At 40.6% G+C, this 24,752-nt stretch overlaps 1 protein-coding gene across 1 annotated transcript in view; it reads left to right on the top strand.

The window, feature by feature from the left end:
• fbxo41 (F-box protein 41) overlaps nucleotides 1–24,752 on the top strand; it is a 48,477-nt gene that overhangs the window by 11,212 nt on the left and 12,513 nt on the right. The window contains exons 2-5 of the mRNA XM_056372228.1: nucleotides 1,761–2,549; nucleotides 3,877–4,106; nucleotides 17,790–17,997; nucleotides 22,292–22,365. Coding sequence (XP_056228203.1) covers nucleotides 2,001–2,549; nucleotides 3,877–4,106; nucleotides 17,790–17,997; nucleotides 22,292–22,365 — 1,061 coding nt within the window. The 5' untranslated portion in view covers nucleotides 1,761–2,000. The remainder of the gene's footprint in view (nucleotides 1–1,760; nucleotides 2,550–3,876; nucleotides 4,107–17,789; nucleotides 17,998–22,291; nucleotides 22,366–24,752) is intronic.

Here is a 24,752-nt window from a genome sequence, read left to right as displayed (position 1 = left end):
ATGCCTGCTGTCTGCAGTGTAGTGACTGCCTCTGTAAAATCCTCCTCCTTTAATAAGTGGGCACGGCTTGCCAGTGCACTCCCTGATCCAGCCTCACCAGACTTCTAATAACAGTCTCAGTGACTTCTGGGAATTTCCAGTGTATGAGCCCTCTGTGAAGAATGGCCTGCATCTGTGATTTGCGATCACACCGCCCATGTCTGTGCCCACTGCTTCGCTCGTTAGTAGCTGCTGTAGAAAGTAGTGAGATTGAGAAAAATCAAAAAGACTGTTTTGGTTTAAGCTCCAGTCTCGGAATGGTGAACACCACTACTGTCCAGCTGTAAGAGTCCAAATGGTCCATGTTGATATAAAGATTGTCCACTCTCTACTACACGGGCTGCAATGGATACGCACACCATGTGGACTCAGTATGTTCAGCGGAAACAGCATCGAAACGCCGTCCAAGTTCTGGACTTCAGTATTCTTGGGTTTTGAACCAGTACCCATTGGGTTGTTGATTGTTTTAAAAATAGTAACTTACATTAAAGAGAATGAGGGAATATGTTTAGAATTTGACAGTCAGGATCTTCTCTACATCTATATATGATGTAGGATGAGTTCAGCAGAGCCTAAAGGATCTGTCAACATACTACTAATAGTAGAAATACACACAAATCACATGCTCTTTCACATTGTTTGCATCTTAACAGGATTTTTGTCTGTGCTGTTTAATGGCATTTAACTGAATCATTTGTATACTCTGCTCCTATTGGCCAGGTGTCCTTAAATAAAGGGAAAATGAAAAGCAGCCAATATAAAATGGTTCCTACTTAAATCCATCAATAGAAGAATTAGTTCAGTCACAAAGACCTATCTAGCCACTGTCAGGAGCTTAACATCAGCGTGCTGGTGTCTGACTGATCTAAAGATCTTGCAAAATATTTTTCAGTACAGTGCTTGATCAGAGAGTTGTACTTTAATTAGAGGACCTGATGTAGGGGAACCAATGGAGGAATTTATATTTGATCAGGAGCATCCAGTTCTGGGTAATTGGATAAACACAGTGATGTAGTGTTCTTGTAGCAGCTTGACTCGGCTCAGCTTCGAAGTAGCAGATGGACACGACAAATGTAAATATTTATAAAATAATTACTACAGACTTCAGTTTTATGAATGCAAGGTTCATTGCTATTAAGAAATTGTTGGTCTTTGTTTGATGTATGTTGTACATTTAAATGACTCTTTTCTTTACCTTCTACTGGGGTATTGTTACAAATATAAGGCGGCATTTAAGGCTTACAAGCCACAACAGAAGCAAAGGCTGGATTAGATAACAGATCGTAGAGTTTCTTTCTTACTGTGGGTTACCAGATCTGTTTGTAAGGGGCTGTCAGACTAAGCAGATTTGTCCAGCCTGACTTTGTAGACCTCAGACTGGAAATTGATGTTGACGCTAACAAGACTAATGGGTCCACTCCCATTTCCCCAGTCTTCCTCTTTTATTATGGGGTACAAGTGGTGAAGAAGAAAAACAAAAAGTTTCAATCAACAGTTATAGGAGTCCATAGACAGGATTTACTTGGCGTTGTTGCAGGAAAATGCTCTGGAGCGCTCGACCCCAGTTTAATGTTTTGTAGTTGCACTGGGATGAGTCATTGTCATTACTTTTCTGTCAGCAGTTTATTTAACTTTACTAAGTTCTGTTTGATTCTCATTGCTATACCACACTCACAGTATAAAGCAGTTAAACTCGCCTGTGCTTTCTCCCTCTGTTTTAGGACCTCAGGCAGGGGAGCCATGAAAGATGAAGTGAAACGACCAGTTAAATGTTGCCACTATGTGTGGTCATGTGACTGAGCTGAGGCTCCTCCGTTGCACATGGGATCGCTCTTCCTTTCCATAGCTGTCCTTTTTTCACAATGAGAGGATCTGTCAGGTGCTTGACCTCTGTGCCCTCATACTGGCGCTGCCGTTGTGCTGTGTGAGCGCCCCCTCTCCTCCAGCAGTTACTGCACGGAATGGCCTCTCTGGACCTGCCATACCGCTGTCCTCGCTGCGGGGAGCACAAGCGCTTCCGAAGCCTGTCGTCCTTACGTGCCCACCTGGAGTACAACCACACGTACGAGACCCTCTACGTCCTCTCCAAGTCCAACAGTGTATGTGACGCTGCCGCTCTGCTGCCCCTAGTGGCTGAGGGAGCCCTCCTCACACCTGCCAACAACAACGACCCTTTTGAGCCGCTGCGGCCTTCAGCTTTGAAGGAGCGGCGCTTCCCTTGCCGTGAACTTCCTTGCGCGGACGACCTGAGTTTGACCCCGGCCAACTCCAACTCTGCAGCTCGGTATATTCCCAATGTGGAGTTTCCCCTGGGGGAGATTTTCATGAAGAAAGCCATGACATCCACAGACCCGGGTCCCCATGGAAACCCCAGCACAGCTGTAGCAGTAGCTGCTAATGTAGCGGCAAGTGCAGTGGAGGCGGCCTACGAGGAAGGCCTGGCCAGGCTGAAGGCGCGGGCGTTTGAACGGCTGGAGCTGGATGAGAGGCTGGAGAAGCTGTCTGAAGAGGTAAGTATGATCATTCTGGTTAATAAGGAGACAGCCTCTGCTTCCTTAACACTGTAGACTTTGAACAATTCCAACTTTGGCGCTCACCACTGGTTGTGTCAAACACTGCATGCTGATAAATGACCCACCACCCACTCATTGATCCAACCGGGGGAAATGAATAGAATAAAATCAAACCACCAACTTTGTGTTGGATAGTTTGTTTCTACAACCAAAAATTAGAGTGATTTGTAAGCATAGGGACTTTAACACAAGAGTGTTGAAATACTAACCAGAGGGTAGGTGAATACTCTTATTGGTCCTATTGGTTTGGAAATTAACAAGTACATGACTAACTCCAGCTGAGCTGGTTAATTACTATTAAAGTAAGCAAGCCATTTAAAATACAAAATGTCACATCATTTCTTTCTTGAATAGTGATGGGTGTGCTGTCGAGCATCAGTGTGTTCAGTCCTGTATTGCAACAATTATTCAACAATGGAGGAGAAAAAACTCAATGCAAGCTTCCAGTCGGATCTCTCAGATCTCTTGATCTCTCAGAAGCCTAATTTGATATCTTTGATATCCATTAAGGGACTTGATCCCTGAAATGGGTGAGTTGCTCAGATAGCACACAAAGACCATAAAATTATCTTGGCCCTTGTTGTCAGATTGATCTACTCAGGCAGGTTATTGCACAGCCCAGAGGCACTGAAGGAAAATAGTTATCACCTTATGTCTTCAACTTCAACACTGAACCGCCAGCAGCACTCTTCCTGACATCCTCGGTCTGCTTTGAGAACTGAATCTGACCAGTCTAGCATTATATCAGTATCCAATGAAGAGTAGCTCAGGTGGGAATAATGTGTCGCCTATAAGGAGCCCAGCGGCCTCATAAAGCTGAACAAAATGAGTATATAGTGAATAACATCAATCAAAAAATGAAGACATCAGTAAGTTTTTAGAAGACAGAAAAGCTTTAGTCGTTGGAGGAAGCATGACTGACGCTTTTGTCACAACTAAACTTTTATATATAATAGATATATATAAGTATTATAATATTTTTAGATGTCACATTTTTAGAAAGGAAACCAAGCTGGTTAACAAATGGAGCACTGACAGGGTGTTACTGATTTAATTTAATTTTGTTAGAACCAAGTGAAAGTGGTTTCCTTGAAGTCAGCAACACTTTGAAATATGGAGGGACGTTATGGATCTGTAAGGAACCTTTGTTAATGGATGTGTTAATAACTGAATCTTAGTTGAACATCTAATTAGCATTCCTGGTTGTGCTTCATATAACATGGTTGTTATGGCAGGACAAGCTCAAGTGCTTCATGTCTTGTAGGTGGAGCAGAAAATAGCAGCCCGTGTAGGCCGACTTCAGGCAGAGCTGGAGAGGAAGAGCTCCGAGCTGGAGCGAGCCAAGCAAGAGAGCGAGCGGCTGAGCCAGGAGAAACAAGACCTGGAGGACAAGGCCTCCGAGCTCTCTCGGCAGGTGGACGTCTCTGTGGAGATGCTGGCTAACCTCAAACAGGATCTGGTGAACAAGGAGGCGGAGCTCAATCACAAACAGCAGTAAGTGAATTGCACTGGTTCTCGTGACTCAAACTGTGTCACAGTTACACACTGCATATTATATTTAAGCAGCTTTGATTTAGTATGTAACATTTTTTTTGGAAGAACATTTTTCTTTTTCTTTTTAAAGTTTGTCCAAAGTTGCAGTATGATTGTCCATCAGCTCGGGTGAGGGTTTATTACATTTATTTATTTGTATCCTAACTGCAAATATGGTATATCATAACATTTAGTATGGCATATATAGTGTATACAAATAGTGGCGTGGTGGGACCACAGCTCCGAACTGTGGTCCATTTTAGAAAACACATTATCATGCATACAAACACTCGCACACACTCCCCTTCTCTCCTTCACCTCCACCTCTCTGTTGATAGCTTAATTCTTATTCATGTCCACCCACCAGATGTGGTCTGCATCTGTCTCCCTCCAGGGCTGGTTAGTTGCCTCATGCTGAATAGAGGGTTGGACGGGAGCAGCTTGGTCAGCAACAGAGTCGTCTAGTTTCTCTCACAGCCCTGCTGCCCGACTCTCTCTCAGGCCAGTCCCTCCATAAAGCCGCCATGCTGCTTCAGGAAATAGTTAAAAGTACGGCCCGCTGTTAATAGGAGTATTTGGATATAAATCACAGAGTGATGATGCACGTTACTGGTGGCTCTGAATCTGTTGAACATGGTTTGGATCTCTCCCACAGAATGGCACAAAGAGTGAATAAGACGAGGCTTTACTTGACTGATTTTCAGAGCTTTTATTGAAATGAATCCCAGGATGATTAGTGTGCGTTCCAAACATTGAAGCTATTTTTGGTCTGAGATATATAAATTTTTACTGAAGGTAAGTCTATATTAAAATTAAATATATTGAATTAAATCAGTGAATCCTCTACCATTATATTTCACAAAATGGTTTGTCCCTTTTCCAGCCTCTCTAATCATGGCATTGAATTTCCATAAAGTATTCTGCCAATGTCCAACAGTCATCCAGTTTTCTAATTCATTATTTATAAGTGATTACAAAAGGGAATCAAGAGGCACGGTAACTATCTGATGAGAAGAGAAGGTTATAGTAGGTTATATTATGTTTATTATTAGAATCATAGTTGAAGCATCTGCTTTCATTTTCAGATATTTCAATAAAGGTGTCAGGTGAAGATTAGGTTTATAAAACATACAGTTTCTGTCAACCTGTACAGATGAAACTCTAGTACTTTCATGGCATCTTCAATCGCAACATAAGCTCCTTTCTTCGTGATACCTACATCTTTTGTTAAAATGATCAGCGAATGTTGACAAGCGTCATTCGAGGCTCATATTAAAGTCATCTGGTATCTGTGCTGTGTTTTTATCTGTCAGGACAGCCGGCCTCGTCTTTTCTACCTTCCTCTTGTTTTTTATCACTTCTCTTCCGTCTCCTTATCGGGCCTGAATGTCAACAGTAGGTCAGAGACAGAAAGGCACTTTCCAAGGACTCTAATCTCATCACAGACATACCACTGCACACATCCCTGCACTACGTGTGTGTGTGTGTGTGTGTGTGTGTGTGTGTGTGTGTGTGTGTGTGTGGCATCAGTGACAGCACACATGTAGTTCACATATCCTTTTAATGCTTATGTGTGCATTCATAGTGAAGAACTACCTTGTTGGTCATATAGGGCTGCAACTGATGCTAATTTTCATTTTTTATTCATCTTTTGGCTGTTTTTAGCAACAACTATAGGTTTGTAAAATGTCTGGTAACTGAAAAATTCCCATCATAATGTCCCAGAGCTCAAAGTGACACCTTCAGATTCCTTGTTTGGTACAATGAATAGTCCCAAACCCAAACATATTCAACATTCAATGACAGAAAACAGAGAAAAGCAGCAAATCCTCACATTTGTGCAATTCTGCTTGATAATTCGCTTAAATGATTTATTGATAATCAGAATTATTCTTGACTGAATAATTGTTTCAGCACTTTTCATGCATTTCTTTTTATTTGATAGCATTAAATAAATCTGTATTTGTTTCCTATTCTATAGTCTTATGACAGAAATAGTGAAACTCGTAATACAAGTTGACACGGCTGATCTCGTGAGAGGATAACACAAAACAGTGTTTCATTGGTTTGAATGAGCTGAAGACAAGTGCACTTTTCTTCCATTTAGTCCGTTCTTTTCTTGTAAAGGTTAGTAGCTGTGGTCATGCACCCACACCCTGGCAGCGTCAGGCCGAGAAGGTCATACACTTAACATCCTTGCCTGGGCATGTGACTGCCCCTTAGCTATTGCCAGCAGCCCAGTCCCTCCTTCTCTCTCTCACACACACACACACACACACACACACACACACACACACACACACACACACACACACACATATATACTTTTTCTGTCTCTGCTTGTCTGAGGAGAAGCTGGCAGTCCAACAGTAAGCTCATTCAGACTCTAAAGAACAGAGCCGTTCTGAGATGGAAAAAGGGCATCACAGTCAGTGAATGTTCAGCAGGGTTGATGACTAAGCAGTAGTTAACAGACACAGAGCAGCTTATTGGCTTAAACATGTCTGCCCAACAACCTTAAACACTCAGCTGATTTTTTTCTATCTTTGATTTTCTCCAGTGGCTTTGGAGAGTCTGTGAATGTCTGTGCCCTTTCAAGGAAATATGCATCATGTTGTACATCAGTGGTGTCAAATGCTAAAAATGTGAGTCACCTGTGAGTTGCTATGCAACCAGAGGAAACTCCCACAAACTGGCTTCTGCTGCTAGCTTCTGACACTGAGCTGATAATTTATTCTGTGCTCACTGAAACACCGTAAATAATTATGAAAAGCCTCAAGTACAATTGTTCGATTCTGTCCAGTCTGCATTCTGATCACAGCTTGCTGTTCAGTTTAATGCACACAAAAACACACTACATACTGTAACAGTCACTGAGAATACATGATGATAAATGTCGCACCACGCTGCAGCAGTGACAACTGAATGAATAACAGTCTCTGAAGCATGGCTGTTAAGTGCTTCAGTAGCAGCTTTAATAAATGACTGTTATCAACAGAAACTGGAGTCTGAGGAGAAATGAAGGATGGTGGGATGGTTATCTTCATCATTTCATCATGTCACAGATTCACTGAAATTAGAAAACAGCCTCATTTTGTGTCTGTCACAGAAATATGTCATAATCTTTCCAGCGATTAACGATTGCTTGGTGACATACAGCAAGGTTTATTTGGTTCTAAAATTCCTACGATTGCTTATAGGCTAATTGTCTTATTATTGTTCCAGGGGATCATTTTGAGGAGCTATTTGCAATTAGCTTTGATCTTGTCCGTAGCATTTAATATGGCAGTTCAATTTGAGATCTGTTTCATTCATAGCCAAGGAAATGATGGCTATCCTCACTGAGTGCTCCTGAAGGAGGACATAATACTACCTGCTCCAGTCACAGCTAGATCATCAGCTGCTGTTCTTGTAATACTTAATTATTCCTCTTCTCTGGGGAAAGGTTTGTATGAGATGTACAGGGGGTCGATACAGTATCATTTAGACCCATGCAGTATTTGCAATCCAATATGCCAGCCCTAACTCAGGAAACAAGTTAATTGTTTTGGACATTTTTCAAGCAAAAATGTCAAACGTTGCCCAGTCCCAGCTTCTCAGTTTTGAGGACCCCAAATATCTTCAGGGTCTGTCCACCCCTCGTGGAGCTTGTTGAGGCAGCCTGCCATCACTGAATGAATGTAACTGATAGTGGAAACAGTAAATCGTGTAATAACTTGAGTGACTGTGTTTAATGTGGATCGGTCATATCATGGCCTGTATGCAGTCCACTTAATAAGATCAGTATAAGTGCTTATATTGATCCTGCATTTCGGGTCAGTGCACCCCTAACTGTACACGTCTCGTAGAGTATTGCAGTTTGTAGATCGTGCAGGTGTTCGCGATATTGTGTCCACCCTCTGCATAGCAAAGGGAGATTTGTCAGATTTTCATATCATATTCACACACAGTGCTGCAGTAGGCCTGAACCCTGAGGCTTGATTTATTCCAACAACCAGCTATGATAAAGTAAGAGTGCCTTGTGCAGCATAAGAAAGCTGGAGGCTCTAAAGGCAGCAGAGAACATGGAGTCTTGCTATTTACTGTCACTGGTGCTCCTTCAAAAAAACAAGCTCGTTCTTCACTGAGCAGCAAGCTTGAATGCGAAATGAACCTGTCAGGGAAGAGAGAGAACTTGCCTCATTAACAGCGGTGTCTGAGAGAGAGGAGCATGCCGTGTTAGCAAGGCAAGACTTCTGAGGGCGTTCTGCTGAAAAGAAATCAGTTTAGGAACGTAATCTGCAGTGTATCTAAGAATGTGGAAGGTTTGGACCTGCAATTAAGATGGATGGATATAATCAGGGAACTGTGTTTTTGTTGCAAATGCTCAAGTGTCCAGCATCATGTAAGCCACTAAACAGTTTGTATGATGGTAAAATATTGCAGTGCTGATGCCAAACACGTTCACACTATGAAAAATTCATGCAAAGAATGGATTATGCTGACTTTTCTGTATTAGAAATATGTTTATTAACAAGTGTTTCATAGAATTCTGCACAATTTTCAATTGACAGTGACTGTTACTACTCACCAAGTTTATTTTTAAGGATTGGATGTCTGCAGTTATATTAAGGCTATATGTACAATGAAGAGCTTTTATAGACCCAGTTTACAGAGAATTATGCTCAAATTTACATGAATAGGCTCTGCATTCAGAGTTACACCAACAGTATATAGTGGCTTATAACAACAAAGGGTTCTGCGTGCCATTACATGACCCAGATTGTAGTGTATGGATGATCCAGTGGATGTAAAACCTCAGTCAGAGCACGGTTCACGGGCGGGGAGCTGTTCATGACTATCATTAGATAGAAGAAACTGACATATGTGTCCTTGAGGTGGGATGCATCCAGAGGAAAATAAAAACAGGATGGATGATGCAAGCGCTGTTTCACTAGACACGTCTCTCTTCTGTTTCATTATGTTAAGACTGATATGAGAGGTTAAAGTGTCCACTGCATGTTTCACTGTTAGCAGATGGACTGTAGTGACTGGGGTTCAGCATCAGTAGGTGTGTGTTGCTGTTCTTCACATGAAACCTGATATTGAGACTACACTGTTGTCATTTTCTTGTCTTTTGTTTTGAGCTGTCAGGCTGTCATAGAGCTGAGCGAGTGCTGCTGGTGTCTACAAGTTGAAATGCATATATGTGTTAAAATAGTTTAAGCTATTGAAATGTTTAGCCAACAATTATGAGCGTTGATTCAGCATTTGAGTAATTTTTCAAGCATAAAATGCCCAACATGTCCAGGTTTCAGGCTCTCAAATGTGATATTATTTTCATATTTTTAAAAAGTAAATATCTCTGAGTTTTAGACTGTTGATCAGGAAAAATGTGCAATTGGAAGGTGACACTGTGGGCTCTGGGAACTTATGATGCTCTTTTTTCACGATTTTCTGATATCGATATTGAAAATAATCATCAGCTGCAGCCCTGCTCTAAACATTTGCAGTCCTACATTGCAAAACATTGCCGTCATCATTGCAAACAAACATTTGAGGACACATTCATTCTCATTCATTCATTTCTCTTTTTTGAAGTTCAGACAATGAGTACAGGTGGCGTTTTTTTCGCATAATGAATCCATTTCCTTCTTTCATGCATGTTGCAGTGCTCTTCATCATCATCATCATGTTGTATCACTGGTTGACTCACCCATTTTGTTTAAATTTTGAGCAAAGTGGTCAAACCATAATGAAATATTTATTTTCCCCCTGATTGATCTGAGCCAAGACCCAGATTAGTGGGTTCTTGGGAAACCAGTCATGCATTTTTATTCCCAAGAGGCTTTGAAAACAGTACATTTCAACCTGCGTCTCTTTCATCATCTCTTTTCTCTCAGCCTTTCATCCTTGTCTGTTTCACATCTCCTCTCATGTCACCATACTCTCTAGACAGCTCCCCATGCTTCCTCTCTTTGTGTTGTGATGTGTTGTGTTATGTGTGTGTGTGTGTGTGTGTGCGTGTGTGTGCGTGTGCGTGTGCGTGTGTGTGTGTGTGTGTGATAATAATAAATATGTGACATCATGACATGATGGCACAATGAAGTGTACTGAATTTTTCTCACAAAAAAAAAAAGCACTATTTGATCCAGGTGTCAAAACAGAGCGACACACAAGCAGCTGTCCTTTGTTAAACCGGAAAAACCTCCTATTCATACAACATCCTCGTCTTCCTCACGCAGGCCTCTCAGTCAATCATTGCTGCTCTTAGATATTAATGAGACATCATTTTGAATTAATGGCCAGGGGTGATGACAACTGTGAAAGTAGGTTGACCAGTGATTGTGATTATCATTTAAACAGAATCTTTCAGAAGATCATGCCTTATTAATCATGTCTGTTATAACTGGATGTCTTTGCTATACTTGACTATTTGTTATGGTTGTTAAGTGGAAGGGAAAACAAACATGGCTGGCGTAGCTATTCATTATTTTGATCACTTGAGCAGAATGAGACATTTATTGTTTTCATTCATTTAATGGAAAAAAAAAAGAATACATTTTTATTTATTTATTTATTTTTTTTATTTCCAAGTGCTTAAAGAGACAAGAACGCATCAGATTTTAAATGCATATCAGGAAAATATAGCCCTTATTCCAGAAAGTAGCTACAGCCAGTGTTTGAGTTTGGCCACTGACATGCATTTAAACTAAAATGCGCACTACTTGCATCAGGCGCACTACTTGCATCAGAGCTTAGCTTTTGCATATAATATTTAGTTCAATAAGGAAAGATCAAATGAAACAAAATTTATGGAGGTTATATCCCATCCATGTAAAGCATCTTGATGGATGTGCGATAACTGTTTGGGGGTTAAGTTGTTGTCAGAATTGTGAACGCACGGAGAAGAAAAGAAATTCACCCATAGAGGAAGAAAGGCATCATGTGAGAGAAAAAGAAACTTCACTTAAATTGTTTCTTAAGAAAAGACGGACCAATACAAGATTTTTTAGGCCGATATCAATATTTGACAGTTAAAAATATTCAGTATTCATACATCTACCAAAATTCTTTCTTTTTTAACCAAGGACAATTTACTGCTGAAAAATAAATAAGCTAATATGGGCCTGGATGGTCTTGATATTATGAGTTGATTTAGCACTTTGAAATTGAATTGTTCTCTTGACCATAATGCAGTGTGGTAACATGCAGTATATCATATCTTTTACTATAAACAGAATGTTTGATAATCTGCTAAACCCTGTGAATCAAAGAAAAGAAAGAGATACTATAGCTGAAGGTAAAGGTAAGCTTCAGACTTGAGTTATTATGATCTAAAATAAGCATTTCATATCTGCAAGGAATTAATGGCTAAACACTGTCCCTGCTGTGGTTTATTCTGCTCACGACATAACCCTACATTAAACGTTGAGTTGTCAATTTTACACATGCGCTGCAGTACAGATTACAAAAGCGAGACACAACCTGTTAATTAGAAAGCTTTAGATGTGCTGGTAGGTGGATTTTGTTACATTTGAAAAGCGCTAAGCTAGCTGTTTCCACTATTTCTAATCTTTATGCTAAACTAAGCTAACCAGCTTCTCGCTCCAGCAGATATGTGAGTGGTGTCAGTCTGCTCAGCCTCTCAGCAAGAAAGAAAAAATGAGTACATTTCCCCAAAATGTCAGACTGTTCGTTTAAGTTTTATGCTGTTACCAGATCTATGTCCTTATCTGAAGCTAAATATAAGTGGTGTGCTGTTCAACAACATAACGGCAGATTGGATGTTCAGTGTGTTTGTGTGTAGGTGCGTGTGAGATGGAAACAAAGATAGAAAGGAGTCATGAACTCTAGGACACCTTCAGCAAACCATGAACACAAGGTTCACAAGTATGTGGTTCCCCAACACCCACGAACGTGAATTGTTGTGATGAGGACGTGGCGTGGAACCTCCGCCGAGTCATTTTCTCTGAATCACGCCCCGGACTAACAACCTGCTTGCTCATCACCCAGAAAAGATGGCTGTTTGCCTTTCCAGCTCCCCCAGCATCCGGGTACACATGCTGGCATGTTTGTCACCTTGAGGCTTTATTTCTGAGGTGTTGGAGCAAGTCACGCTGCGAGAGCAAAGTGTGTGTGTGTGTGCGTGCTGGAATGTGTGTGTTGAAATTGGGATCGACAACAGGAAGCAGCCACATCCCATTTCTCTCCCCTCCGCTGTCAAACCTCCCTTGCTTTCTGCTTCCACATGACTGCAGATTTCTGTTTGCTGTCTGTTGCTTTAGCCTCTGCAGTGTGTTTTTCTCTCACAGTCTTTGTGCCCGCTCCCTCCTCCTCATGGGTTTGTATCAGCCTCAGTCCTCTGATTCTCCTCTGCTCTTTATTTCTGGTCTTACCCCTTACTCTTTGCACGTCTCTGGGGATCTGGTGAAGGTTTTTCTTCCCTTTCCTTCCCTGCTGCCCACCCTCCACCGTCTCCACCGATTCCCTTTCTTCTCCATTAGGATTTCCAGGCGGACTGAGGTTCCTTTAGTTGAGTGGTTAAATAGCCAGGCGGTCTTCTTCCTTACACAGGGAAAGAGACAGAAAGGCTTTCCTGTGTTGCTTCCAACATGTTCCTCCCTTAAGAGCGTGTTGCCGTCTCCAGTAACAACAAAAACCTAATATACTTTAATAATTAATTGAGAGAAATTACACACAACATTTTATAAACAATGAAAGTCTACCTTAGATTACACACACAATTAGCTCAACCACTACTATTTCAAGAAGTCCTCAGAAAGCTATATGTTACTGTGCTTGAGGCTGAACTAAAACAATGCTCAGTCATGTTCTTCTCTGTTTATTAACTTGAACAATGAGAGACTAACTTTAGCCTCAGGCTGCTCAGTCATACATCACATTAGGTACAGCTCTAATTATTAAACTAAAATAAATGATACTTGGAGTCATTTGTTGTGGACCCTAATGAGATTCATTATTTACAGTAGGATGAATCAATGATATAATCTGTGGAGGGAGTTTACTAATTTATGCTATTTTGACATGAGTGCTCCCACATCCAGCATCTGTCTTCCTGCATATTGCTTATGTGTTTTTTGATGAGTGCAGTGATCTTACAGGCCTCATCACTGCAGCAATCCACCAAAAAATACCTAAAGAACTGTTGTGTGATTAGACTGAGGAGTGTTCATATTTTTAATGTATGCAATCCTGGGTTGATTTTGATATTGACTCGTAAGTAAATAGAGATTCATAAAAAACTCTTCTGTGTATATTACACAATAGCTCGAGCATCCTCCAATCTCTCTTTTCCTTTGGGTGAGTCAAGTTTATTTGTACTGTGCATTTTATACACAGAGGCAAGTCAAAATGCTTTATATATTGCCTTATAAAAACACTTTGAAACACAAATTGAGAGGACAACTAAATTTACAATTAAAAAGGTAAAATCAAAGAAATAAGTACTAGATAGTAAAAGATGCCAGCTCTCTATGGATTACAATGAGTGCTTAAAGCTTCACTAATATATTTCTTTCATATAGCAGCTACAGTGTGTAACTTTTATTTATTTATTTATTTATTTTTGAAATATGCTCCAAACATATCTTAATGTGGACAGCTGCTGTCAAAGGCTTCTGTGACACAGACTGATTGCTTCTAGCCAATCACAGAAAGCCAAGGTCAGGGGTGGGATCTCACAGCTGTCAATCAATAAGTGAGTGCACGTCTACTCACTGAAGCTTCAAGCTAGTAATAGCTGTTGAAAGATAAAGCTGTGGCTGAGGACGTCGGTGGCGTGCAACTGAGCAGGGTTTGCTTTTGAGTCTCAAAGCTTGTGCCAGGAAGCATATTGCATATTTTCATTATATTGCGACTGTGGCCAAGGAGGTAAAGCGGGTCGTCCACTAATTAGAAGGTTGATGGTTTGATCCCTGGCTCCTCTGGTTCAAGTGTTGAAGTATCTTTGGGCAAGATACTGAGCCCCACTTTGACCCTGATGGCTGTTCCATCAGTGTATGAATGTGATGTATGAACGTGTGAGTGAATGGGTGAATGTGGCAAGTATTGTAAAGCGCTTTGAGTGGTCAGTACGACTGACGGAAGTACGCAAGTCCATTTACCATATTTTAGTTTTCACAATTATTTAAATGATGTGTAATGTGAGAGGGGGCGCTCATAGTGATGAACCCATAAAGAAAAATCACTCGATTTTAGCATCTTTCAGCTCATTGTTTTGGTTTTACAGCCTGCAACTTTACTGTTTTGGTTCATGCTCATTGCTCTCATTAGCGTAGCCTCAGCAGTAGCAGGCAGAGAAAAATCCCTGATGAAATGACTATATGCTAACAACAGACAGACAAGGTTACCAATTAGCTGATGAACACAGTGGAGCATTTAGCAGCTAAGGAGCCAGAGATTCCCCTCAGGTTTTGGTGGAGACCAAAAGTTCACCAGAACAACTTTATACTGTATTTTGTTTCAGTGTTGTGTACACAGCTATTTTCATTGTCCCCAAGGGGCCAAAGAATCAGTTAACGCTGCTTTAAGGTTCAGTCAAAGACAGTGGAGAGCACAACATTTTTAGCCCAGATTTAATGAAAGTCAAACTTTCTGTAAAACTTCCAGATAAGCGAGCTCTAGTACCATTGATAATGACATTTTGTATCCTCATGGGGCTGAAACCAGACCCTGCCTCCTCCTATTTCTGTCTTCAGTTCGTCTCTGAGAGATCCCTGTCGATGAAATCTTTCTGATGTGTCGGATGGATGTTGAAACTTCTTTTTCCTTTCCCAGTAGCAGAGAGCAGAGCTTACAGTTTGCTGAGGATGAGATGGATAGAGGAGCTTCATATCTCAAACACAAACATCTTCATGTTTTCACTGTAAATTTCCACAACGAGTCATTTCATAACAATAACAATGGAGACAGTATACAGTAATAGGCCTGCCTCAATCACTTTACATGCCATTTTATATGATTCAATGAGCCCAATGTAGATAAAAATCATGTTATACCACATTATGAACAATTGCCAAGAGAGAAACTCTAACCGGGATTGATCACAGAAGGGAAGATGAGAAGTTATAGCCACTAAGTTGTCATATTATTTACTGACTCACTGATTATTTACTCACAGATGTGAAAGCACTTTCTCTTCCATTTCTCCCCTACAGTCAAACACCTAGAATAATTTCGGACTCATATTTTTGTAATCTGTGCCTAAAGATAAGGAAAGTTAACTGTGCCAGATGCCAAACTATTTTTACTCCAGAATGTCCCCATTTCAAGAACATTCGCTTTGCGTGTTGGTACTGTTTTGACAACTCTGGATTGTATAACAGCTCTAAGTGGTGAATATTTTACAGTAGTTGTTGCATAAAAGCATCCTCCAATCAGCCTCCTTCATACAGTTTGTTAAAAACAAGTGCTTGTAAGAGAACACGAGCAGCTTGGTTTATTTCATGACTTGATGAGAATGTTTAAAGGGAGAAAAAAAAGAAACACAAACCAATTTAAACACAGATTTTATGTTCCCATTCCCCGTCTGCAGTGATGGTCTGAACCCTTTAATGGTTCCTGTGTCTTTGTCAAGGTCAGCTGACTAAATCTCCTTGTTCAGCTCTCCTGACTGCATTGTTTAGACAGCAGAGGCACAGGCTGTTTATAAGGACACAAACAGAGATACATAAAGAAAAAAAAAACAGACTTGAGGACGGCTGCAGCTTCTGGGAATTGTAGAAGTCCCACATGGAGGCTGTTCCACATTAACAGGCGTGGAAAGCGAAGAAAAAGCTCTGTAGAAGACGGGATGTGAGATTTTGGGTGGGTGGTGGGAAGATATTTGGATATGAGAGGGTTTGTCTGGAAGTGAAAACTAACGCTGAAACAATTAGGCAGTTAGTTTAATAGTAGATATATACAGAAAAAAGCAACAACAATTTGGATGTTTGATCAGTTGTTTGTTGTTTGTTTGCTGTATTTCCCTGTTTTATACTATAATCAAAAATATATTGGATATCTTTGGATATAGGGCTGTTGAAGTAATTGAAGATGTCGCTTTGGACTCCCAAGATAATGATGGACATTTTCTTGGCTAAATCATTAATGGATTAATCCATACAGACTTATGCATAATAAACATGTATTGTTAGTTGCAACACTTATGAAAAGCATACAATATTTTTATGATAGCCATGTCTAAATGGTAATGTGACAACAATGTGACATTATGAAAGGAGTCACTTGTAGTGATGAACAGACAGAGATTTATCACTTGAATCTGCAGTTCCCCTCTGCGGAGCTTTTCATTGTTTAGCTGTCCGGCCGCAACTGTACTGTTTTGGTTCACTCTCACTGTTCTCTTTGTGCCACTTTCTGCTGCAGGAGGTTAGCCGTTTACAGTGAAACAGCTCTAAAAAACCCACTGCACACCACCTGCTCAGCACCAAGAGGCAGACTGACACAGTTAGTGACTAGCTGGTGAACATAGTGGAACATTTAGCAGCTAAAGATCCAGATATTTTGGTTAAAGACCAAAAGCAGAGCTAAAACAGAGTGTTTATAAGACTTTCCCAGAAACGCTGTAAATTAATTACATTTAATTAATGTTGCATATGTAAATAAGCAAGTGTTAGCTAACACGTTTGCCATCAACTTAAAAGATAATATATCAGTGTTGCGTTTCACAGCTTGTTTGCACTGCCGCTAAGTGGCCAAAAAAAAAATCTGCCGTTGAAGCTTAAAGAGATGAACAGAACTGCATGTTTACAGAGAGGATATTAGTCAGGTGTTTCAGGTTTTTCTGCATCTCTTTGCACGTCTGTGCCTTTTCATTGTGGCAGCTGTCACTATGAAAGAACATTTTCCATTTTCCATTATTTTTGTGGGTGGTTTTAACTTGTTCCTTTTGGCTGATTTGAACTTGAACTTTGACGCCAAGTCAAGGCCATCTTACATCAATGCAGAGACGGCTCATCGGCACTGGGCATTTGGGGCTGCTTATATAATTGATAATCCAAGCTTAAAGTTATTAAGCTAATGTGATCTGACTGATAACGTGAACATTCAGGAATTTTTATCATCAGACCATTTGCATGCACGATTATTCAGTCACACATTGTTTTTTCAGATGACATGAATAGAATCACTGCAGGGAAAGCTAGAAATATGTGGCGAGCAGGCTGCAGACAACTGCTAACTCTCTCTGAACAGAGCTGGTTTGTTTGCCTCTGTATCTGGGTAACACACTGTCCCTTAAAATGACGAGAACTTGCCCCCCCCCGCCTGCGGTCTAAATATCCCGCTGCTCTTTCACCATCCATTTCTCTGCTCTCTCACTCGCTCTCTCTTTTTCCTCTCTCTCTCACTCCCTTTGTGTTTGGATTGTGTATTTCTCTCTGCCACCAATCCTCGGTGTGTGTAAAGGGCAGGACAGCAGCTGGTGTGTATATAAGAGAGGTTTTGACAAAATGTGGAGGAGAGAGAGTGTCCTGCAGTCACATATGGACCATTTGCTCAATACAAATCTATCTGAGGTGAACATGTACATTTTTGCCACAAGTACAGTTTGCCCTTGATGGCACAGATTTACCAGTCAACTATAAGACAATATACCCTTGAACTTGGCAGTAATACTGCTCTTCCCTCCTGTGACCGCAGGGAGGTCGCTCAGATCGACCAGTTCCTTCAGGAGACAGCGGCGCGGGAAGCCAATGCCAAGGTTCGTCTGCAGCAGTTCATAGAGGAGCTGCTGGACCGAGCCGACCGTGCAGAAAAACAGCTACAGATCATCAGCAGCTGCGGCACCACGCCAAACGGCAGCCTGGGGCGCTGTAGCCTCCAGGCCTCAAAGGGCAATGGACGCCAGGTGAGGATCTTTGAAGTTGTATATTTCATGTCTGGATCTGACTTGATTTTATTGATAATATTAAAAGATAGTTCCAAACAGGCAGGACAACAAAACGTAATGCAGGTTCTTGTCAGCCATACATAACGACGTCAGCTAACATGCATATATATATTTAAAATGCTGAACTGATCCTGATCACATTTAACTGCATGATAAAACAGAAAAAGACATAAAAATGTTCTTTTTAAATCACAAGCTGTTTGACATTTAATTTTGTGACATTTTTTTAATTGTCATAATAAATCAGACGACTGACTTGTGGATCAGAATAACTCAATTTTATTTCATAGCACTGTGATTCTTTTATAAATAGGTGTTTTTTACAACCCAAGACTCCACTTAACGATTCCACAGAGTGCTTCTTCCTGCTTTCTGACAGACACCGCTTTTACTTGACAGAGCAGCTTTTTGCTTTTAAATAGTGTATAAGCATTGATTATAGAGAGTAACGTCCCTGTAATGCACCACAGGTCAGCCCCATAATGGACTTTATGATGCCTGAGACAACAAGTCTACTCTTCTTTAAAAAGCTAAAGAGGCAGTAACCACCCATTTCTTCAAACATCAGCAGGTGAAGTTCAATAAACTGGTGTCAGATCAAAACCTCACCACAAGCAAAAGACTAGAATTCGTGGGTGAGCGGAGACAGAAAATGGAATAAGACTCACTCACAGTGAATGTGTGTTTCATTTCACCTACAAGCTGAAGATTTGTTGGTAGAGAAGAAGATGATGAGTATGTGTGTGTGTGTGTGTGTGTGTGTGTGTGTGTGTGTGTGTGTGCGTGTGTTAAATGTGTTGTGAACGTGCGTGTAAGTCATTTAGCTCATTTGTTGAACAGTAATCAGCCAGTAATTACCTGTATTAGCATGGCTTTAATTAAACTGTGCAAAGTTGTTTTTTTATGACCTTTAATGCAACAGTGACTTGAAATATAATATAATATGTATAAAGAATTGTACGTATTGTATTGTACAGTAAAGAAAGGGAGGATTTAGTACCACAATGGCAAATGCAGATAATGAAGATGCATTTAAAGAGATTGCAAACAAAAGTAATGTAAGCTTTATACTTTTTATTTGCCAAATGACATCAAAGGAAATATTGTGTCACATCCTATCAAATGTCCAAACCAAAATCAAATATACATAATACAATATGAATTATATGATAAAATATAACAAAACTTAGTTATTCATATTGCTTCAACTAACATATCAGTCATCATTGCCATAAAGGATCTACTCTTTACCAACTTTAGAGATCTCTTGGACACTTAGGTTTAAGAACATTAAGTCACAAGAAGTTTGATAAATATCTTTAATTCCTGACTATGAAAGTAGGAGTGAAAGTGAGGGGTTTTTACTTGAATATTTCCCTTAAGTCCACAATTTGATTTTTGGCTGTTTGATAAATACATATCCAGTTCTGACCATGAAGTGTATATCTACAGCGTTTGGTTCTGTAAGCTTTGCTCACCCACCATAGGAGTATAAGATTGGGACTTATGTCTGCAAGGTGAACAGGTCTGTTCAGCCTTCAGCATCAAAACAGTGGAAATAGCTAGGCTCTGTAGCAGACGACATCCTGACCAGAGAGTGTACTCACATAAAAAGCTGCCTCTTGCTCCGGAAACCGGAGATCAGCTCTTTGCCTCCAGGCACAGCAGAGCTTCCACTGTGGCACTTTTCTCCTCTGCTTTGCCTTATTACACGATGATTACCAAAAAAAAAAAAAAAAAAAAAGTAAAGTAAAAGCAGACATTTTCTGTACTTAAAAAATGTCACTTAATCAAGTTATTATCCAACACCTCTTGAAAAAAAGAAGTGACCTGTTTCACATTGCACAAATGTGTGTGCTGCCATGGAAACCAGCTCTTGCTCTTGCTGAAGGTTTCAACATGATTTTGAATCAGAAGTAATGTGGTACAGATTTGCTGTTTCATTTTCGCTTATTATTTGAGCGATCCATGGTACAAAATATTCTCCTCAGATCACTATCACTGAGTGCAAAGATATTCTTCATACAGTTACACAGTGCAGTGAGTAATGTAAGTGATGCCTCTTTTGTAATGCTGATAGTAGCTTGTTGCAAAGATGCCTGATATTGTTTAATGCCATCTTACAAGGAAACAAGAATTGGACCCCAGAATACGTCTTAGAATAATAAAGAAATGCACTTTTTCCCCTTTGAGCTATGTTAGAATGTCATGTGACCTGTGACTGACCTGAAATGCTGCCTAAATTTAGACCTGATCTCTTTGGATTTAAACGTCAGTCAGTTTCACGTCTCTGTGCTTGTGCACCGTCGTAGGACTGTGAATAATCAACATGACAAGTACAAGTGTGGAGTCACACACTGGTTGGCACTCCGTTACACAGTCACGGGAAGCCCAGAGATGTCGCCCACACACCTTCACAACCCGACTCTCCATCTCTCTGTCACGGCATCAGCAAGGTCGCCCGCACCTCCTGAGGGACGGGTTTTAGAGCCGCAGTGGCGTTTTAGGACTGACAGTGAGAGAGGGGATGGGTGACTTGTTTCCTGCTCGCTCTCTAGTTCAATCCAAGATGAATCTAGTGCATTTCTTGAAAGAAAGCAATTTACTGTAGTGTTTGATGAACCTTTTGGTTCTGTAACGAGGAGAGAACAAGAAGCAGAAATAGCAAAGAATAAGACCTTAAACTTAATTCACAAGACTGGAGCTTGTTTTACCTCATCTATTTCTGGGAGATTTGTCCCTGCTCTGCCTTCACTGCAGACTGGCCAGGAATGAGAGCCACGGATGGTGTGTTTGCCTGTTTCCTCCATGATCCATTTCCACTGGCCCTGAGCCAGAAACAAGCTGCGTGAGTAAAGCAGAGAAAAGGAGAGGGAGAGAGAGGGAGTGACAGTGACTGTGTTTCTGCACATTTTCCCTCTGTGGCACGTTGCCAGTCTGGTACACAGAGTTCCACCTGGCACTGCTTCACACACACACACACACACACACACACACACACACTCACACACACGCGGGCACACACACAAGTACGTACAAACACTATACACACAGCATACTTCAATGCACAGGCGGCTTTGAGTGGTGTGTGAAAGAGTGACTGGGAGGATTTTGCTCTCAGGCTAACAGAATGAGTGAGAGTCAGATTGCACACCCACTACCAGATACACTTAAAAATTTACACCTGCTTTCAGAGCTACAGCCACATTTTGTTTGGTAGTAGGAAAGATGCTGAGAGTCTTTGTGTTGCTAGAGTTAGGGTTTAAGGATGTTAAGATGTCGGTCAGCCCAGTGTGTGTCAAGAATGAGATATCCTGACTATTACAGGCCAGACTGCCGTGATGTATTTTCATTGATATTCATGATCCATCATGATCCAGTCATCTTCAACTTGACACATGATATTGACGTGTACAGTAATGACAGCATTTGCATCAGATTTGTTCATGGTTATTCATGGTGATTTGAAATGATATTCGTCCAGCACCAGGTCAAAATATCACTGTTGAACAATACTAAAGCTCATGATAAGGTAACTTTGTGGTGACTGCCCTTAGTTTACCTCCAGTGTCAACATAGGGCCAAAATCCCATTTCCATTTTGAACATTTCATGAAACCCTTTTTTATGTCATCATTTACTCAGATGTTTTAACCGTACAGCCGTACTGTATATGCTCAAACCTGTAAGATGAAGGTAGATGAAACCACACCACAAACCATATAGAAATGTCTTTAATTACGAGACGATTTCAATCCTATCTTTATATTGTCACGGCCTGTTTACAACTGTTTATGCCTGTAAAATAAGCTACTGTTTGATTTTATTCCTTTTCCAGTGGGGATTTATCAAGCAGTCTTCATTTTTATAGCAGTTTTAACTTAGTGTGACAACTGTTTGATAATGACATGAACAGTATTGTGTGCATACGTTAGAGTTTGTTGTCTTTATTGTGTTTTTGAGTATTTTAAACCACAAATGTTCGCATTTTTCTCAAACTCCCACACGCTGTAGATTACAATTAGTAAACAAAATCAATGGCACAGGCACAGCATCAAGGTCGTCACCCATTCATTTTGGAATGGGTTTTAAATAGGTTTAGCGAGGAATACTGTAATCTCACGCAACAGCCATATCTCTATGTAAATGATGTTAGAGCCAGGGGCACGTCTAAGGAAGCTCGAAGCGCTGAATCATTTTAATAACACTTTCCTTTCTTAGCCTCCAATCTGCATCTTTGTGTCTCTCTCCAGAGAAACTCCAGCCTCTCTGGGAGCACAAGAGGCATGTACCAGGTGTCAGACCGACGCTCCTCCCCCAGCACAGGGTAAGTCAGCGCCTTGCTCCTGTTCCACATTTACAGACGATTTCACGCCTTCTCAGACATTGAATACCTTGAGTCTAAAATCCAAATTCAAAATACCACCGTGCCGTAAGGAGCTTTATGATAGAGCTTGATGATCTGGTACTCTTAACCATCAGGAAGTAAAGAGAGGATTTTCAAAGATCTTATTTGCTGTATTACATGTGGTATAATGAGGAATTGTCCTTCTTATATACTGTCTACAGTGTTCTTTAGAGAGTGGTAGCAATAGTTGAAGGTCAGCTGTTGAGGGAGCTGTGAAATGTCTGACAGTCTGTTTATTTGAAAAGAAAGCAGGTTTTCTGGTCCAGCTGGAGACTTTGTGACTCTCCTTGGCTGTCAAATGAAGATGGTGCACCTCATCTTTCTTACCTAGTGAGAGCTGCTGTAGTAAAACACAATCTGTCAGTTATGTGAAAGTATAACAGAACCCCTGGAGCACCAAAGCTTTTAACTACCATCTGCTGTGCTGGCTGCCCCTGGCCTTTGGGGTACAAGGTCTCAGTCCCCTGTATAAATGTTTGTCAGAGCGGCAGTTGCAGTTACAGTACCTCAGAAAAACAATGAAAACAGTGGAAGCACCATGGTTACAGCCTGTCCGACTCGTGGCACTATATCATTTTTGCCTTTCCCTCAGTGGTTGAAATTCAAAATCAGGACATTATACTGTAGTTATTTCAATATACCGTCGTGTACTGTACTATAGTTATTGCAGTACATTAGGTTTACTAAAACATCAGCTTAGATTTATACAACAATGCTAAAGTGCTAAAACAATTATCAGCTTAGTATGACTGGATTAGTTGATCAACAGTAAAGTAGTCAACTTTGTGAATCGTTTACGTCACATCTACGTTACGTTTATGAATTGCTGAACATTCGCCGGTTCCATCTTCTCACAGGTGAGGGTTTGCTGCCTTTCCCTGTTTGAAATCACTATCAATCGATTAATTGATAAAGAACATGTTAGTTGCGGCCCTACCGTCGTCACACAGTAACAGATCGACTTCATGTAGTTTGCTTCATATTGAGAATAGTGCGACTCCTCATCCTACATGCTTTTTCACACACTGACATCCACATTAAGATATTCATATGTACTACAGTGTTTGAAACCGTGATAGTGTGACAGAGTAGATCGGCTCTCATCGGCGCTGAGATGCAGGTAGGACGTTTCTCCGCATGAGGTGTGACTGCTGGAGATTTCAGACGTATGACCGCGCCATGATACTCACTGACTATCACAGCTGTCGTCCCCAGTTGGTATGTGAACGTCTTTCCTAACGTGATGTAACACACAACCCGTCAGGCCTTCTCTGTTGCGTTGAATCATTGATGGCACGACACACTCACACACACACGCACACACACACACACACACCTTCTGTTGTCTCGAGTTATGAATAGCTATTCATCAAATATTAAGATATTTTTGCCACTAGTTGTGGTAAAGGTCATAATCGCAAGTGTGCAACAATTTAGTAATTTATTGATATTGACCTCACCAGATATTTATCAATCATTAGTCTACATGCGTCACTTTTGCACCAAAATACCTCAGTAACAGTTTGCCTTTTTTTTTTTTTTTTTTTTTATCTCTGTAATCATCATTAATTTTATGTTTTCTATTCGTAACAGTAATAAATAAAATGTAATAAAACGATCCTCTTAAAATTTCTAAATCACTTTTGTTTTGGTTCCCATTCTTTTCCAAACAACATAGAAAACCAGTGTAAGAGCTTCGAATGTAAATGTAAACCACAGCTGAATGAGAACAGTACAATCAGGACATGAAACGTTACACTCTGAGAGACATGATAAGCCTGTTCATACTTCATACTTTGCACTTTAGGAAACACCAGGAGCAGAGCGATAAGAATTGGTTTGTTTCTTCCTCTGATTATTGAGTTGAGTTTTATATTTACTCTCTGATGCTACTTTGCATTCTGGATGCACACGCAGAAATCATTAATTAGCAGTTGCTACAGTTATTGTGAGCTTCTCGTGATTGGTATCGAGTCATATCCCTCGTCATGCTATTGATTTAATGCTGACAAAACATTATTATCAGGTTACTGCTTTAAACTGGCTCATTAGCAGCCTGTAATGTATGCCAGTTGTGTCTCTGTCCCATTTAAGACTGCAAGACAGAATCACACTGTTTTCATCTTATGTAATCTGAATGCAAATTTGTGGCTTCACATGTGTTTCATCCTCTGTGCGGCCTTTTCACTTACAAGCACTGATAAGAGCTTCCTGCAGGATCACCTGTGATTCACTTTCACCTTTTTTGCTTAAATGATTCATGCAGATGCTTTGACTCTCCTCAGTATGCTGAGAGAAAGAGGAGG

Source organism: Seriola aureovittata, chromosome 3, assembly GCF_021018895.1.
Source record: "Seriola aureovittata isolate HTS-2021-v1 ecotype China chromosome 3, ASM2101889v1, whole genome shotgun sequence".
In the NCBI taxonomy this organism is placed as follows: domain Eukaryota; kingdom Metazoa; phylum Chordata; class Actinopteri; order Carangiformes; family Carangidae; genus Seriola; species Seriola aureovittata.
The sequence above is the reverse complement of the archived record's forward strand: the minus strand, read 5'-3'. Positions and strand labels throughout refer to the sequence as shown.